We start from the raw sequence: 19,231 nt of genomic DNA on the forward strand, positions 1-19,231 counted from the left end.
CACTATATGTTAAATAGACAGATAAAAGGGAGTATATAATAGATAAATATAATAGACCAATGAAAAGACAGATAAAAGGCACTATATAATACAGATATGAAAGGCATTATATAATAGACCAATGAATAGACAGATAAAAGGCACTATATAATACAGATATGAAAGGCACTATATAATAGATAAATATGAAAGGCATTATATAATAGACCAATGAATAGACAGATAAAAGGCACTATATAATACAGATATGAAAGGCACTATATAATAGACCAATGCATAGACATAGGTAAAAGGCACTAAATGTTAAATACAGATAAAAGGCACTATATGTTAAATACAGATAAAAGGCACTATATAATAGATAAATATGAAAGGCATTATATAATAGACCAATGAATAGACAGATAAAAGGCACTATATAATGCATAGATATGAAAGGCACTAGAAGATGGGTAGATAAGGCACTACATAGAAAGGCACTATAAAATAGAGATAAAAGGCACTTATATAACAGAGATAGATATGAAAGGCACTATATAATAGATCAATGGATAGGCATAGGTAATAGGCACTATATGTTAAATAGATAGATAAAAGGGAGTATATAATAGATAAATATGAAAGGTATTATATAATAGACCAATGGATAGTCAGATAAAAGGCACTATATAATACATAGATATGAAAGACACTAGATGATAGACAGGTACTGTAGATAGCGCTATATAAAAAGGCACTTATATAATAGAGATAGATATGAAAGGCACTATATAATAGAAAGTACTCTGTCCAAAGATATAAACTTAGTTTTTTACAAATATGCAACATACATTATCTTCATAGATTTATTCCATAACTTTATTTTCTTCAGTAAACTGGAGTGAAATGTCATTGCAGTGATATCTTCAAGTAATCTAAAACTGAAATACACTCCACTGAAATGACAGCAAAAATACATACATTAGGGTCATAACATTGTAATATTTACTATTTTGTCTTAAATAAAAATAATTAAAGATTAAATATGTAAATTGTAAAACATACTCTAGGTGACTAAAAGAGGCCATACACTGGAGTTTTCAAATCCCTTGGCTCACTGGTACTTCTAGTGGTGGGACATATTGCATGAGGTGGTGGCTCTTATTTTGAAACGCCAAGTGGGTGCAGCTTTTCTTCTGGAATGTTCCCTCAGGGTTAACGTCTCCTGGGTGGTGTGGTCTTCCCTCATCTGTCTGTCATGAAGTGATGTTGTGCTGCCGTTTCCGCTTTTTCGCTCTCATTTGCAGGGTGGGCTTGGCGTGGCGTGGTAACTGCATTGTGCCTCCTTTTTCAAGTCTTGTCAAGTCAAGTGGCTTTTCTGTCGTGCCATCCATACACTCCCATTCACCGTTTTGCAGCAGGCTGTGGAATGAAGTAACAGGACTGCAGTGTAATGTCTACTGTACATCCACGGAGGTTTTCTTTTGATTTTAACTAGTAGGATGTCAAGATGGGCCTGGAAGTAGCCCTGTGTACCTCAGCACCTTTGGCCCAGTTTTGCGTATCTTTTTATATCGCTTTATCAGCTTTAGTTTTCTCTCTGATCTGAGCAACGAGTTATCACTTGGGACTGAACCCGTCATTCAGGCTCCGTTGGCCTCTCGTTTCTTTAATAAAGATGTCCAGTTGGTGTGTCCCAAGTGACTGACGCCTCATTTCCTGTAACACATTCTGGGGTTGTGGTCTCGATGTCCATCTGGCACTGGCAGATGTTTCGGTGATGGAATTTTGCAGTGTTGTTGTATCTTTGGCTGAAAAACCCTTCATCCTTCAGGACCTCACGACCAGCAGACCTCGCTCTCCATGGGAGTTGTAATTTTCTCCACTGGACTGCTGTAATTCAGACATTTGCGCCTGTTAGTTAACTGTGGACTTTTGGACCTCCTTGTACCCTCTGTGGTCAGCAGCATTATTGAATGTAAATACCGTAGTAGTGATTTTCTCCATTAGACACCGTGGTAGCCATAATGCTGTGATGATAATCATAAATTCTAGACTTATGACGTAACGTGTTCTACTAGGCTGCTTCATAAGGATTTGTGGGTTCTGGTTACGTTGGTAGTCTGCCAGGGGATACGATAAAGATGAAGAACGTCCTTTACATCCTCTGCAGTCAGCTGCGATATGGAACGCAGATAACAGTAAGAGTACCCTGGTAGCCGTAATGCTCCGATAATGTCAATAAGTACTCGGTGTTGTGCTACGCTGCTGTATAAAGGTTTGCGTGTGCTGCTTACCTTGGCAGTCTGGAAGGCGATCCAATAAAGATGAATGATCTCCTTGGCATCCTCTGTTGCCGACTACATTATTGAATGTAGACCGCAAAATGTTATCACCCAGATGTAAATATTACGACATGCAGGACACGAATCTTCTCTCTCCTGGATCGTCCTATTGCTCGACTTGTTTCTTGATGCTTGTGCTGAAAATTTGATCGACGCTCCCGTGCTTTATAATAACGATGCCTACATCCCCCCTTTTCACATTCTGAATGTCATGTTTTTTGAAGTTTTTAAAATTCTGGCCTCTGCCCCCCAGTCCCAGGGGCTTCACGTCACACTTAAATAATCCATTTCTTATTTATTTCAGTCAGTCTGCTGCCCGCCCAATGCAGTGTGGCCTGAAGTCCAGACGGCAAGCAGCGCGGCCATTTCTCGTTGTCAGTGATCACATGGACCACTGGCGGTGGCACATTCTTTATTTATTAAGCCATTTACTTTGTGCTGATGTTCATCTTCATCTGTGGTGTCGTCATCATCTTCTTCCTCATCACTCCTTTCATCTTTCTCAAGCTTAAAGAAAGAAACGAGAAACAACACAGTTAACCGTCGTCTTCGATTTGCTCATTTAATGCACCGTATCATATAGGACCTCCAAAGGTTTCCTATGTTTTGGGCAAAATTTCCCCCAATTAGTTTAACAAATGGAATTTTGAAATGGGAATTTAACACTGGTCAAGTTCACAAACAAACAGCATAAGAAGTAATCACTCCTTGGATGTTCTTAGTTTACTGTTGTACGACATCGAGTTACAGTGAATTTATTTTGGCTTTTCTGGACGCTGATCAACAGAAAGACTCCTTTGTGGTCCTTTGCAGGGACCAGTCGCATGGCCAAGCAAAAATAAACAAATACATAAAAATAAAAAGAGTGTGCTGCATGCAATCCAGTAACAGAAGCCTATACTGTAAATAAAATGTCAATTTGACTAAACACGAGAAAAATGATCACAGGAGTCGGGCTTATGTTTGGATTCACTGAGTGTTATACTAAGTTTAATGTCACTGTTCTCTGTGCCCACTGTTATGGACTCATTCATACAGGCAGACCAAATATGGTACACAGGGCACAGCATCTTCATTTAGAATTGCCGAGCCAAGCACAGGACTAGATAGCCACAGACAACTGGACAATTGAATAGTCAGCCTAAAGACAGACCAGTATATTTTTGTCTTCTGTCAGTACACCATCTTATTTCCTCATTGGGAGTATAAGAACTGTATGTAGGCATTGTGCTATTCCTGTATTTTTTGAAGGTGGGGCTGAAATCCTTCCTGCCCTTGTTTGGAACCAGAGAAACGCACCCTGCGCATGGAACAACCAAAATAAAAGGATGGACCAACGACCAACACTTTGAAGCTTCCGGGCGGAAGAGTATGTCTTCCGTCCAAGGCCGAGCAGAAGATTATGTCTTCTGTCCGGCTAAAATCCTTTCAGCGTGGCAACGAAAGATGACGGACTGCACAGATCAAGAGTCCCACGGCTTGATATGTCTGTCATAAGCTTCCCGTTTGTAATGCTGCGTGAAACCGTCAATAAAGAGCTAGAATTATCCTAACTTGTCGTGTAAGCTTGTAACCGTCATTTTGCATGCTGGGTGGGATAATACCTTTTTAATTTATAATAATTTATAATTCAGGTTAATTAAAACACAGCAATATAAAAGAACACATTTCCAGAGAGCTAATGCCTCTTAAGGAAACACTGTGGTTGAAGATGACGCCTCATTTTTTTTTTTTTTGGTGCGTTTTAATGACGTCGGAGCGTTTTGACAAAGAAGAACTCCAGAAGTGGACTTGCGCATGTAAACGCGGATTATTAACAAAGCAGATTTCAGCCTTTAACTGGGTTAATGTGTGTGGTGCATGTGAAGGCGATGGCACAAGGTGGACAAATTCTGTTTTCGGTGTTAACAGGAACACAGCCAACCTCTTTGCCTGCGAGTCTCCACATCTACGCGACAGCAGTTAGCTTCTCGACAAGGCAGTCAACTGAACGTTGCGACAGTGCAGGTCGGCACCATGTTCCCTGATGCATTCTGGGAGCCTCTTGAACCTGCAGCCATCAACAGTCATAACTGTTTGACCAAATATATATATATATATATATATAATGGAAAAACAGTAAAATTCAAATCAAATTTAAATCGCTGGCCAAATTAGACAAATGCCCGTACTTTGGGATAAATAACATACATGCTTAAAATGGCCGTCCTTCACCACTTTAGTTACCTCTGTCAGCAGGTGAGAGTGAACGATAGCAACGTGTTATTTTTTTAATTCTAGCCGTGGTCTTATTCTGAAAGTGTAAATAATTATCATCACTATTATGTATACTATATTTAATTACATTTATTAACAAATGTAAATTAATTATATTTACTTACAGCCTTTTGCAAATTAACTGAAACAAACTCTGAAAGCAACAACAATCAGTTTTGCTCAGTTTTTTCATTATGGATAATATTCATATACAGTCATTATTATTATTATTATTCCTCACCTATCACGGGGGTTACGTACCAGAGCCCCCCGTGATAGGTGAAATTCCGCGAAGTAGCGACTTTATGTATATATATTTTAAGGCTTTATAAACACTTCCCACACGTTTATAAACCTTACCACCTTATTACGTCCACTTACAACTCGTCTTGCGCCCTGGTTAAAGGACACTGTGGCCGTAGATCTTATATTTTTTTTCCTCCTTTTTCAATAAAACAAATCCAAACTTTTTACCTTTTCAGCAATCGTTGGCATCTTCCGTTGGCGCTTGGGCACGGCCCCTGAAGCAGTAGCAGGAGCACATTGTTTTGGAGCCATAACGAAGGGCTTGACTATGCACACAGATAAACACAAAAGAGCGCAAAAGTTAACTCTTTACACGTTGATGCTGAACGAGCGAGACTAGACTTCCTAGTTAACGCAGCGGAATCGAATTTGGCGCACAGTCGTTGAGCCAATCAGCACACAGGAACTTAACTGCGTGCTCTGATTGGGTAGCTTCTCAGCCATCCGCCAATAGCGTCCCTTGTATGAAATCAACTGGGCAAACCAACTGAGGAAGCATGTACCAGAAATTAAAAGACCCATTGTCCTCAGAAATCCACGGAGCAACGAAAAATCCGCGTTATATATTTAGACATGCTTACATATAAAACCCGCGATAGAGTGAAGCCGCAAAAGTCGAAGCGCGATATAGCGAGGGCTTACTGTACTCGCATCAGAACATGATAGGACCTCCTCGACTCTGGAGAAGCATCTGGATGCCATTGGGCATGGAATCCACCAATTGTGAACAGTCCTGGAGGACTTTGGGGTCTCTGTGCCAAACTCGAATTAGGGCCTGAATCATCTTCTCTAGAGCTTGTGCAGTCCATTCCACAAAGTCCAAAAATGCATAAAATAAATTAACCTGCACTTTACCTTTGAAAAGAATCATGGCTGGTGTGAGTGAGTTTATAAACTCTTGTGGGATTCCACCCAACAGGACAACACGTGGAAGAGCGTCCCAAAGCAATCGCAGTCTCCCAGTTTTTTTAACTGGGTTTATATCAGGAAAGTTTCCAGGCCACTCCAGTATGTTCATTTGATTGTCATCGAAAAATTTCTTCACTTGTTTTCGATGTGTGACAAGGGGGCAAGATCTTGTTGAAAAATACCAGATCCATTGGGAAATAACCAACTTTTTCAGTCCTGGAACGTAATAGCTGAAGCAATCGCAAAATGTCTTCCTTTTGTGGGCGTTTCACGCGGTCTGGTGTTTTTGAACAAGATCTGGCCCCCGTGTCACGCATCAAACAACTGAAAAAAAAGTTTTCGATGAGAATCAAACAAATATTCTGGAGTGGGCTGAAATTCTCCTGATATGAACCCAATTGAAAAATTCTGCTGTATTTGTAAAAGTTCTAAGTTAGTTAAGTATACTTTTTGTTTGATGGTTTATGTTGGTAATCCCTCTAAAAAGGTGGCCATCATTTCTGCTCCCTAACACTCAAGACGCTTTCCGATGATTTCGAAGGAGCCAACAGCCATCTTCTTCAGATACAGATGTCTTGACACGCTTTGGCCGAGTTCACCTCCGGATGCTTTGTTGTGCTTCAGCATCGCAGCTTGAGGCCATCAGACTATTAAAACCCGGAGCACCTGTTAATAGAGTGTGAACCGTAAAATGATCTGCAACAGTCCACCTACACTGAAGAATTTGTAAGCTGTTAATTAAGCTGTCAGATCATTCATGTGGCCAGCAATGTGCTTTTCACTTTTAACTGCCACTACCTAGGCATTCAAGCCAGACTCTGGGGGATTAAGCGTGGGGCTCATAAAATACTTGTGGTCAGTCAGCTGGCCTGGAACCAGCCAGGTGGACAGTAATTGAGGATTTGGCAGCGACGATACGCGATTAAACGTTTTCTTAATCTGTTTGCACTGAGTGGACTTCAGGTTTGATTTCCATTGAGTCGACGTAAAAGGTGCAGCGCTGCAGATTTCATCTTTCGACCTTGCACTTGCTTAGCAGGGGAATTCAGCTTACTGATCCAGAAAAAGCACAAGACATTAGGCACAGAATCAAAAAAAGAGGGGGCACCCATATGAGCCCACAACAGATGATCGACCGATACTTACATTTCCCGAAATGAATTTCTGCACCATCCGAAGGATTAGGAAGGCCCAAAAAATGTGTAGACATTGCAGAACCAGCAGCATTAAGTTGAAAAAGTAATATCCAAAAAACGGTGGGTAATACTTGAGGGGACCGATCCACGTACAGTGGATAAGCCTAAAAGGAAATAAATGAGATTAGGTTCAATTGGATCACGTTAATTAAGAAAGATCAGATTAAGCATTTACTATTAATTATACGCATTTCAGCACGGCACATTGAAGACATTAATGAAACAACACAGGAAGCAGTGCTGAAAGCTGCATGCAGACACGATTAATGTAAAAATAAATCCCTCCGTCCATTATCAATACCGCATACACCACTTGAGGGGCACGGGAGGCCGCAGCTTGCGACAGCAGAATTCAGAAAAGCTCACACGTTCAAAGGGGTCCAATTTACAGCTGCCAAGCAGCAGAAGTGGGGAGATTGGCCGGGATTGAATGCAGCATGCTGGGGTTTCTGTAGCCAAAGATTATTCCGTATTACCTGACGTCCCACCACAGAAAAATAAAACAAAAAAACGCATCAATCGGCAACAAGAACTGCAAGTTGCGAGCGTGACCGTAGTCTATTTTTTGTTGCTCCTGACACTACCTCAGCTAATTACAGTGGAACCTCGGTTTGTGAGCAGAATTCGTTCTGGAAACGAGCTCGTAGTCCAAAGCACTCGTATATCAAAGCGAATTTTCCCATAAGAAATACAGTAATGGAAACTCGGATGATTCGTTCCACAACCCAAAACTATTCATATAAAAAGGATTAATACAAAATATAAAGTAAAAATGCATAAAACAAATTAACCTGCACTTTACCTTTGAAAAGAATCACGGCTGGTGTGAGGGAGTTTCTAAACTCTTGTGGGATTCCACCCAACGGGACGACACACGGAAGAGCGGCCAAAAGCAATCGCAGTCTCCCAGCGCTGTAGCAGTTCGCCGTAAAAGCGAATCCGAAAAGATCGCGGACATGCTATAAGCGCCTGCCGTCAATGGGTGATACAAGGAACATTATAAATGTACAGGGCACAGTATTACGGCCCTGCCTGACTGCTGTGTCTGTGGCAGATCCCGCTACAATAAATAACCGCGCTGTTGCCGTTTCAAGCTGAATAAAGCTGGTGTTGCTAAAGTACTGAGACTCAGCTTCATGTTTTGGGGTGCAAGATGGGGACTCGCACGTCACAGTACACACACACAGTCACAATGTTGTAGTAAAACAGTATACGCTCGTACAGATGTTGACTATATGAGTGACGGAGTTAAGGCTCTAGAAACTCCAATTAAATACATTGAGCAATAAGAAGAATCTACAGGATTCGACATAATGATGCTACAAAGATGGGGAGACTTGGCAGCGAAGAAACGGCACTCATCAGGAAAGCAGACTACAATCAAAATTTTCTTTAAATCATCACAGGACTGAACTTTTTAAGTACAGTACATACTGTCTTTAACTTCAGACAATTCTGTAACTAAGTTCATTTTTTCAGTTATTTTTTTCTGTTGTTTTGTTGTAAAACATGATTATTAGGTTTGCAATGTGTAAAATTATAACATAGTTTGACGTTTAATAGGCTTTTTCTTAACAACTCCCATTATCCAACATTTTCGCTTATCCGATGTTCTGCCGGCCCGTTTATGTCGGATAAGCGAGACTCTACTGTAATTGTATTCCAACTAACATTATTTTACTTAAAACTGGGAAATGGAGGCCACGCAAACCAACTGACAGGGAGAAAGTGTCGCTGTCATGTAAGAAAACGGACAGGGAGAGGGCACAACCGAGATAGGAGGGGACAAGTGGAGACGGTCGGTGTACCCCAGTGGTCCGACAGTCCGTTTATCGTTAACGGTTACTGGGTGCTAGTCCCATTTAGTTTACGCCTGTAATTGCATGTTCTTATCTTGGAACGAAAGACCGTGAGAGAAGTATAAAACACGGTGGCTCCGAAGGGCAAAACGCAAAAACAAATCAAATGAAAAAACAAAATAAAAATGACACAATGAAATTAATTAATATAGGACAATGTGAAGTTAACAATAAGAAGTGAGAGCAAAAGCTCACCTATGGACGGACAACATGGCTCCTGCCTGTGTACCTGGGAACCGTGCCTCCTCAAAACTACATGCAGTAAGTACCATATTGAAAAATATATACAGGGAGAGTCAAAATTATGTTAAAATTTGAAAGGCGGGAACAATTTATTCACAAAACATACTTCATATGTGCAAGATGATTTACAGGAATGTCTCAACCTGTTCGCCATCATGTTCAACACGTATACAATTTTTGTGCCACATATGGTACACAAGTATATACATAGCAGTACCATTAGTGTTAACATACTGTAATTTTGACTCACCCCATTATTATTGGGTGGGCTATTCCTTTAATGCCTTTCAGAATTTGGAAATATTGAATAGCCTTTTGAAAGCAGACTATGTTTATTAATAACCAGTTATAACCTCGTAGAAAATGAACACATGTTGTGGTGGACGGCTGGAGCCCTTACCTGGCCAGAAAGCCCTAAGTATGGAAGGACCATCAAAGGGCTGCCCCCTTGGCTTTCAGTGGGGCCACGGGTTGTAAACATGGAAGTTCAAACCCGCTGGGCCAAGCGGCCAGCGCCAGGGGGACACCTGGACTTTTTCAGGGCCCTATTTGGCAGCACTTCCACCACACCCGGAAGTGCTGCCAGAAGAAGCTTGTTGGGCACTTGGACTCCTTCTGGGTGCCCTATAAAAAGGAGCCAGTCACCACCACTCAATGGCAAGAGTCGAGAGGAAGAGGACAAAGCCTGAGGAGGAAGGACTGGCAGCAAAAGGGACTGTGTGGTGTTTTACTGTGTGTGCTGGAAACTGTAAATAAAACTGTGTGCTGTGTGGCAACTGGTGTCCTGCCTGTTTGTGTCGGGGACAGGGCAGCTGTAGGTGCCCCTGGGCATCACAATGTATACATTTTAGGAGGATACCTTATATGAATGCTTCTCCAAATTTATAAAAATTCTAATAGCTTTTGCAAAGCAGCCTATATTGTATTAAAAGCCAGTTCTAAACTCATAAAAGATTAACTTATAAAGTGTCTTGTAACAAATATAGAATTTTTCTTTACCAAAATGGAAATATCACCAGTCTGGTGACAATAAACACAACAGCAAAGCAGATGAAGATGGCATCGCAGATGTCCTTCCATCTGGCGTAATGGAAAAGCTTGGCAGACTAAAAAAAAGAAAAAATAATAATAATAAAAATTAATAGGAATTACTATGAATGCTCATCATTTTTTAGAAGTGTTTAGTGCTGGTGAGCTTTTGGTGAAACTCACATACTACTGAACTTGCCCAAAAATGAAAACAAGTGCTTTCAAGCTTTATTCGAAAGATTGCTGTTCTGCAGTCAACACCACCAATTGACTGGACATTTGCTTAGAAAGGCCCACATGTGTCCCTGTGTATAGGGGGTCCCACAATCCACACTGCATGTCAAGACAAAAACCAAGCCATGAAGTCCAAGGAACTCTCTGTAGACCTCCGTGATTAAATTGTGGTGACATTTCAATCAGATCCTGAATGTGGCACGTGACCTGATTTGTGTGGGAGCATCAGTTACGGCACTACGGCCATGTGGCGCGATTCCCCGAGGGTGATCTGGCTCACAGGACCCGAGAACCTGACCAGCTAGACCAGGCCAAGGGGACACCCATGTAACACCTTGCTGCGTCACACAGATGGTCATTTCTGGGAGGTGGGACTGGACCGCAATGTCTGCCTGGGGTGTTGGCAACCAGGATCCCAAGTTGTTTTATCATGTGGTGGGTGCGACAACATGTTGTATCAGTGCATGCTCCCCACCCTGACCTGATCTGCATCAGTCGGGACAAGAGGATCAATCCATTTTAAAAGCTTCAAGTGTTTCCACAAGCACAGTGGTCTCAATAATGGTGAAAATGGAAAAAGTTTGGAACCACAATGACTCTATACCTAGAGTTGGCCATCCAGCCGAACATAGTCAAGAAGACTCTTGGCCAGGGAGGTGAACAACCCAAAGGTAATTCTAAAAGAGATTCAGAAGTCTACTGCTGAGATGGGAAAACCTGTTGGAAGGACGATCATCACAGCAATACTCCATCCATCAGGTGTTTATGGTGGGGAGTCTAGACAGAGGCCACTCTTGAGTAAAAGGCATTTGACAGTTTAAAGGACTCAGAGGGTGTGAGGGAGAAGGTTCTCTGGTGTGATGGGACAAAAACTGAAACCTTTGAGCAGAACTTCAGGCACTATGGAGAAGACCAGACACTGCTCATCACCTGCCTAATATTATCCCTATGGTGAAGCATGACGGTGGCAGCTTCATGCTATGGAGGTGCAGGGATGGGAAGACTGGTCAAATATGAGGCAAGGATAAATGTAACCAAATACAGAGAGGACCCGAGGTGCACACCACTTCAGACAGGGCGACGGTTCACTTTTCACCATGACAATGTCCCGAGGAAAACAGCCAAGATAATGCTGGAGTGGCTTCAGGACAGGTCTGCGAGTGTCCTTGAGTGGTCCAGAATTAAACCCCATCAGACACGTGTGGAGAGACCTGGAGATGGCATGTTAACAGACACGTCCTATTCAACCTAATACCGCCTGAGAGGATCTGCCAGGAAGAATGGGATCAACCGCTAAAATCCAGATCTGTGAGACATACCCAAAGCTGTTGAGGAGCTTCTACAAAATGCTGAATTAAGGATATAAATACTCCAATGATTGAAGTTCAGTTTTTGATTATTAATCAATCAATTTATAAACCTTTCTGAAATATGCTTTTACTTTGTCATTATGGATGGAAAAAAATGATATATGTACCCATTAAAAATGAAATCTATAACATAATAAAGTGTGAAGAGAGTGAAGGGATCTGAAGACTTTATGAATCTACAATTGATCGATCAATAGTATTGTAGCCAAGATTAAAATTCAGTTTAACAAGAAAGGAGATAGCTAGATCGAGAGATAGGAGGGGGAGTCAAGCTAAAGTTAGAAAATAGGATTTATCAGAAAATGGAACGAAGCTTCACAAAACGGATCATGTCATTCATTTCTCAATGTCGTCTCCACACTTCTCAATGCCCTTGCGCCCCCTTTCCTTGGAAATCCCTGGATTTCAGCAGAATAAAAGGTTTCGTCTCATCCTCGCCACCACTCGTGCACCGCTTTGTTCACGTCGTCGTCTGTCTTGAACCGATGACCACCCAGATGTTTTTTTTAGCGGTCCAAAAGGGTGGAAATCACACGGTGCCCAAATCTGATGAATAAGGAGGATGTGGCGATACCGAAAACTTCAGTTTCTCCAGACACGCCTTGATGTTCTTAGCAGTGTGTATGTGTCCCTGTCTTGCAGCAAAAGGACTCCTTGAGACAGCAGTCCCCATTGCTTGGATCAAATAGCAGGCTTCACATTGGTCTCCAGCAAGTCAGAGTAACTCGCACTAGCGACTGTAGTACCCCTTGACATGAAGTGTTCGACCATAACTCAAGTGCACGAGTGGAGGCAAGGACAAGACAAAACCTTTTATTCTGCTGGAGTCCAGGCAGGTGGCGCAAGAAGGGTGGAGACCATACAGAGAAATGACATTATCAGTTTTGATAAGGTTCTTTCCATTTTCTGATAAATCCCATTTTCTAACCTTAGCTTGACTCCCCCTAAAAGGTAGGTAGGTAGCATAGTAGGCAAGATTAAAAATTTAGATAAATTAACAAGAAATGCATTTTATGATTGATAGATAGATAGATAGAGATATGAAAGGCACGAGATAGATAGATAGAGATATGAAAGGCACGAGATAGATAGATAGAGATATGAAAGGCGAGAGATAGAGATAGATAGATAGAGATATGAAAGGTGAGAGATAGAGATAGATAGATAGAGATATGAAAGGTGAGAGATAGAGATAGAGATAGAGATAGAGAGAGATAGAGAGATAGAGAGATAGATATGAAAGGCACGAGATAGATAGATAGATATGAAAGGCACGAGATAGATAGAGGGATAGAGAGATAGATAGAGAGATAGATAGAACAAGGAGGCAAGATTAAAAATTCAGATTAACAAGAAAGGCATTATATAGGATAGATAGATAATACAGATGAATGAAAGGCACTATATAACAGACAGACAGACGCCCTTTAGAGAGAGTGAATGCTTAACAGGATTTCAAAATATTACAATTTAATTTAATGATGAAGACAAATGGCTTAAAAAGGCTTTGAGTTACCAGTAATTTCTGGACAACTTTTCATAGCTCTTTGCTTAACTTACACGCTAAACTGCTGCTCTTTCCTTTAAATGCAAGAGACAATGCAAAAGAACAGATGAAGTACAATGAATGCAGCTAAAGTAGATATTTTCTGCTCACCTCCAGCAAGACGTCTGAGGCATCGTGGGTGATCATAACTAAGGTCCCTATACGGATGTAATTGGCACACCAGGAAAAGCTCAGCAGGATAATGGTTGCCAAATGGTGGATGATCTGCTCCTTAAAGTCCTGTGAATAGCATGATAGACAACAGAAAACAGATTAGCTAAAGGGAAAATACCGTGATGCCTGAAAAAGAATTAGACCTCCAAACTTGACAAAGCGCTTGCCAAGGTGGAGATGGTAGGGGATTAAGGTTTAATCTCCTGGGCTAACAAGGCTATATCAATTTGCAAAGCTCTCAGGAGTCGGCGAGAGTCTCGATAGCTATGGTTGACTCTATTTACAGATCAGAACCTAAACAACAGTGTTACTGCTTCCCGTGTCTAAATCTATTTTGGTCACTCTGCGCTTCAAGACCACTTGATTACTCTTTTAGCAATTCTCCTCTGCGTTTTTCACATTACAAAGAACCATTCATTCATTCACTCACTTTCTATGGAAGCCGCCTTTTTAAAAAGCTCTACATGTATTGACAAGCAAACATTAACCCCGGAAAAACTAAAAAAAAAATATCAAAGAAGAGGAAAGTTCTCACTAACAGAATCTACAAATGGTGTGCTCTAAAAGAAGGAAGGCAGTACAGTATGTCCCAAAAATGAAAAAGCACAGCCTATACATTTATAAAATAAAATGGTGAGTATGTAATCCGAGTACAGCTTTTACATCAAAACAACAATATAGCAGCTGGTCAGACATTTTATAATATTTACATCTTTGAAGTGTTCTGCTACTCTAATTCTGAAAATACTGTACGTCACATTTTTAGGTTTACGCCAATGATTTAATGACGATGTACTGCAGGTCACGATCACTTTAAAATAAATGTCATTGTTTGGTTATACTTGCCTTTCTTTTCACATCAAAAGCGATGCTGAAACAGAGGGACCAGTAAAAAACTCATCTCAATCACATAATACCAGTACTGGGATGGCATCATAGACTGTAAAATCAAAACCAGAACAGAATAAATTGTATTAAAAAAAACTGAAATACAACTGATGAAATCAAACAACAAGATGAAACTGGCGGCCACTCTTGGTGGGTCACACTGGCTTATTACTGAGGCCTTACAGCGGCCCAGTTTATTGCGCCCTGTGCCATGGAAGCACTGGTTAAATTTGATGAGCAGCTCATGAGTTGAATCATTTTTTTGTTTAAACTTAAACAATTCAGCTTCCTTCCATTTTAAAAACTGGCTTTGGTCAAACACCTGGGAATGGCGAAGCATTTTATAGGTTTCTGCTGGACAAATGTGGGGAATGAATTAAGTGCGGTGGCACCACTGGAAGCTTTTGTTCCATCTGTTCCTTTAAAGTGGAGGAGGAGAAAAACCTGGAGGACTGCTGAGGTCGTGTCTGGTAGGATCCAAGCCCACCCCTTCTGGTCTCAACGGCATACAACTCAAAGTCCCACTGGAAGTCGGCGTTCACACATGGACCAACTTCTTAGAGTGGTTAAGGCTTTGGACTTCAAACCCTGAGGCTGTGGGTGGGTTCAGATCCCACTACTGACTCTCTGTGACCCTGAGCAAGTCACTTGACCTGCCAGTGCTCCAATTGGAAAACCAAACAGAAATGGAACCAGAAAAGTATCATACATGTTGTATGGTGCCTTGGTATGGTAAAGGGGGTCAGTAAAAAAGGTAATATACAGGTGCTGGTCATAAAATTAGAATATCATGACAAAGTTGATTTATTTCAGTAATTCCATTCAAAAAGTGAAACTTGTATATTAGATTCATTCATTACACACAGACTGATGTATTTCAAATGTTTATTTCTTTTAATGTTGATGATTATAACTGACAACTAATGAAAGTCCCAAATTCAGTATCTCGGAAAATTAGAATATCAATTAAGACCAATGCAAAAAAAGGATTTTTAGAAATGTTGGCCAACTGAAAGGTATGAACATGAAAAGTATGAGCATGTACAGCACTCAATATTTAGTTGAGGCTCCTTTGGCCTGGATTACTGCAGCAATGCGGCGTGGCATGGAGTCGATCAGTCTGTGGCACTGCTCAGGTGTTATGAGAGCCCATGTTGCTCTGATAGTGGCCTTCAGCTCTTCTGAATTGTTGGGTCTGGCGTATTGCATCTTCCTCTTCACAATACCCCATAGATTTTCTATGGGGTTAAGGTCAGGCGAGTTTGCTGGCCAATCAAGAACAGGGATACCATGGTCCTTAAACCAGGTACTGGTAGCTTTGGCACTGTGTGTGGGTGCCAGGTCCTGTTGGAAAATGAAATCTGCATCTCCATAAAGCTCGTCAGCAGCAGGAAGCATGAAGTGCTCTAAAACTTCCTGGTAGACGGCAGCGTTGACCTTGGACCTTAGAAAACACAATGAACCAACACCAGCAGATGACATGGCACCCCAAACCACCACTGACTGTGGAAACATTACACTGGACCTCACGCAACGTGGATTCTGTGCCTCTCCTCTCTTCCTCCAGACTCTGGGACCTTGACTTCCAAGGAAATGCAAAATTTACTTTCATCAGAGAACATAACTTTGGACCACTCAGCAGCAGTCCAGTCCTTTTTGTCTTTAGCCCAGGCGAGACGCTTCTGACACTGTCTCTTGTTCAAGAGTGGCTCGACACAAGGAATGCGACAGCTGAAACCCATGTCTTGCATACGTCTGTGTGTGGTGGTTCTTGAAGCACTGACTCCAGCTGCAGTCCACTCTTTGTGAATCTCCCCCACATTTTTGAATGGGTTTTGTTTCCCAATCCTCTCTCTAGGGTGCGGTTATCCCTATTGCTTGTACACTTTTTTCTACCACATCTTGTCCTTCCCTTCGCCTCTCTATTAATGTGCTTGGACACAGAGCTCTGTGAACAGCCAGCCTCTTTAGCAATGACCTTTTGTGTCTTGCCCTCCTTGTGCCAGGTGTCAATGGTCGTCTTTTGGACAACTGTCAAGTCAGCAGTCTTCCCCATGATTGTGTAGCCTACAGAATTCGACTGAGAGACCATTTAAAGGCTTTTGAGTTAATTAGCTGATTAGAGTGTGGCACCAGGTGTCTTCAATGTTGAACCTTTTCACAATATTCGAATTTTCCGAGATACTGAATTTGGGACTTTCATTAGTTGTCAGTTATAATCATCAACATTAAAAGAAATAAACATTTGAAATACATCAGTCTGTGTGTAATGAATGAATCTAATATACAAGTTTCACTTTTTGAATGGAATTACTGAAATAAATCAACTTTGTCCTGATATTCTAATTTTATGACCAGCACCTGTAAACCTTTGAAGAATTTTTTTTTAAACTACGCCAAAGGCAGATTGTTGTCTTGGTACGACTGTGCCATATTTCCTTTTTCTGGATATTACAATTAAATGGGACACCCTGTGGGACCCTCTACCCCTCAGTTCTTGGTTCTTTGTCTTAACTGGCAATTCCAACTTGGCCTGTGTGTGTGTGTATAAATGGCTTAGTGGTCAATGTCCAGTGTTACTTGTGTTCGGTACTGCTAGTATTAAGCCAGTTTAGGAATATTACGCTATTCATCAGAACTGGACACTGTGCACAAACCAGCCCTGGGTGGGGTGCATGCCCCTCACAATAACACAAGGCAAATCCACATAACACTGACAAGCCTACGATATGCAAACAGAGTTTGGGTTTGAGATTTAAACACAGAACCCCTTAGTCAATATGGCAGCAACACATACCAAAGTGCCACTTTCCAACCCCCCCACAAACAAAGTAAGACCACCAAAATGTCAGGATCATAATCTTATTAAACATATTACTCAACACCATACACATTTCTAACATTCCTCAGGAATATTCAGAAAATGGCACAGAGCTCCCAAACAATGGAGACCATAAAATGCCCAGGGGTCCAAACAGCAACCCCAATGTGTACGTGTTGTTCCTGAATGTCACCAGCAAGACATTCCTCAAAACCCCAGTGGTCCCCATTTCTTATTCCAGTACAGAGAGGCTGGCTGGGAACCCAGGGCATCAGAGCGGGTAACCAGCAGCCTATCCAGTTGAGCCATGACTTGGAGGCGAGGGATTTCCCTTTATCTCTTTAGGACTTTTATTAAGCAAAAGAAGAAGAGGAGGAGACCTGACTGAAGGGTTTTAAAATTATTAAGGGAATTAGTCCAGTGGATCAAAAGCTGTGACTTCAAAATGAGTTCATCAAGAACACAGGGACAAGTTGGAAACTCATTAAGGGTAAATTTCACACAAACTTCAGGAAGGTAATCTTTACACAGAGAACTACAGACACATGGACCATAAGTGATCAAGTAGTGAAGTGGACAGTAGGACTTTCAAATCTCAACTTGATGTTATTTTGGAAAAATTAAGTGGACAGAACTGGCAAGTTTTGTTGGGCCAAATGACCTGTCCTCGTCCAGATTGTTCTAATGTTTCAGTCCAAACCTTTCCGTAGCAGGACAGTAATTGGGAGAGTGGAGATAACGAAGGAAGATGAAGTCCATCTATCCATTATCCAACCTGCTATATCCTAACTACAGGGTCACGGGGGTCTGCTGGAGCCAATCCCAGCCAACACAGGGCGCAAGGCAGGAAACAAACCCTGGGCAGGGCGCCAGCCCACCGCAGAGGAAGCTGAAGTGCTTAGGGGAAATTGGCACTCCATCTGGAAATCTAAGTAGAATGCATTTCACAGCTCCACCACTAGATGGCATCCACTCAAAGGTAGGTGCCCACTGCGTGGGTTTACACTGCGTCTCCATTTACACTCATCTGTTGGGCCACGTGCCATAGGCTCAAAGCTCTCAAAAAGAACACACAAGTGTACTTCATACCTGAAGGGGATAATGCTTCCATACTTCATTAGTATCATAAAACCAGGGTTTCTACAAAAAAGAAAGAAAAATATTGTTTTATTAAATGTGATTCCAGATGGAGTCTACAGATTATCATCCAAATCACACACATACGGGTAAATTACCTATAATAAACCTTTATGCAGAAACAAAGCCCATCAGCATCAAATCCCTTTAAACAGACTTTATTGTAGCTTTAATTAAGGATATTCCTCTTCATCTGCCATAAAACTCAATGGATCCATTTTCATTCAGGTCATGAGTGATAACAACGGATCTCCCGAGGAAAATTCTCTCCGTTGTGCTTCGTCCTGCTTAATGCGTAGCGCTGGCTTAGTAGTCACAGCTGTGTCAACCGGCACAGAATTAAGAAAATAAGGCCAAATTCTTTCCAGCTAGAGGCAGCCACACTTGAGAGCAATGCATACAAGACAGCTTTAATTAGGATCTTCCATTTCAGGCATGAACAGAATGCATCTTACTGGGTGTAAAAAGTTGTACCCACCAACCTGAAAGATGTTTGTAGACATGGCAGTGTACTAGCACAGAGGGAGAAGGAGGATGTGAGATGAAGTCGATCCAATATGGACTGAGCGTCTTAGCCGATTACATTCTTTAGATATCGAATAGTGTACTTCTTCATAATGTGACGTCCATCAATTGTTGTTAAACAACAACCAGACTGTTGCTTTACACCACTTTAGTGACTTTGGAAAGTGCGGAGCGCAAGCGGAGGCTGGGCAGAAGAGTCAAAAGAAGCTGCTTGTATGCCCATTAGCACGTGCATTGGAGTCTGTTCTGTCTGTCCGGGTTAGCTCCACACTCTCGTCACTTCCAGGACCCTCATCAACTTGTTACCATCGATAGTCATGTGCCGAGATGAGCCGGGCAAATGAGGACACACATTCAGAAAGGGGTTGGTGCAAAATGTGTCAGCACATCAAAACATCCCAATCTCTCTCTCTC

The 19,231-nt window shown here is 41.6% G+C and overlaps 1 protein-coding gene across 1 annotated transcript in view; it reads right to left on the minus strand.

The window, feature by feature from the left end:
- Positions 1 to 831: 831 nt before the first annotated feature.
- The window catches only part of cers3a (ceramide synthase 3a), a 62,414-nt gene continuing 44,014 nt past the window's right edge, over positions 832 to 19,231 (minus strand). Inside the window, 7 exon segments of the mRNA XM_028822631.2 lie at positions 832 to 2,831; positions 6,942 to 7,095; positions 10,093 to 10,199; positions 13,384 to 13,512; positions 14,293 to 14,340; positions 14,342 to 14,386; positions 18,245 to 18,295. Of these exon segments, the coding sequence (XP_028678464.1) occupies positions 2,700 to 2,831; positions 6,942 to 7,095; positions 10,093 to 10,199; positions 13,384 to 13,512; positions 14,293 to 14,340; positions 14,342 to 14,386; positions 18,245 to 18,295 (666 nt within the window). The 3' untranslated portion in view covers positions 832 to 2,699.

Source organism: Erpetoichthys calabaricus, chromosome 17, assembly GCF_900747795.2.
Source record: "Erpetoichthys calabaricus chromosome 17, fErpCal1.3, whole genome shotgun sequence".
NCBI classification, from domain to species: Eukaryota; Metazoa; Chordata; class Cladistia; order Polypteriformes; family Polypteridae; genus Erpetoichthys; species Erpetoichthys calabaricus.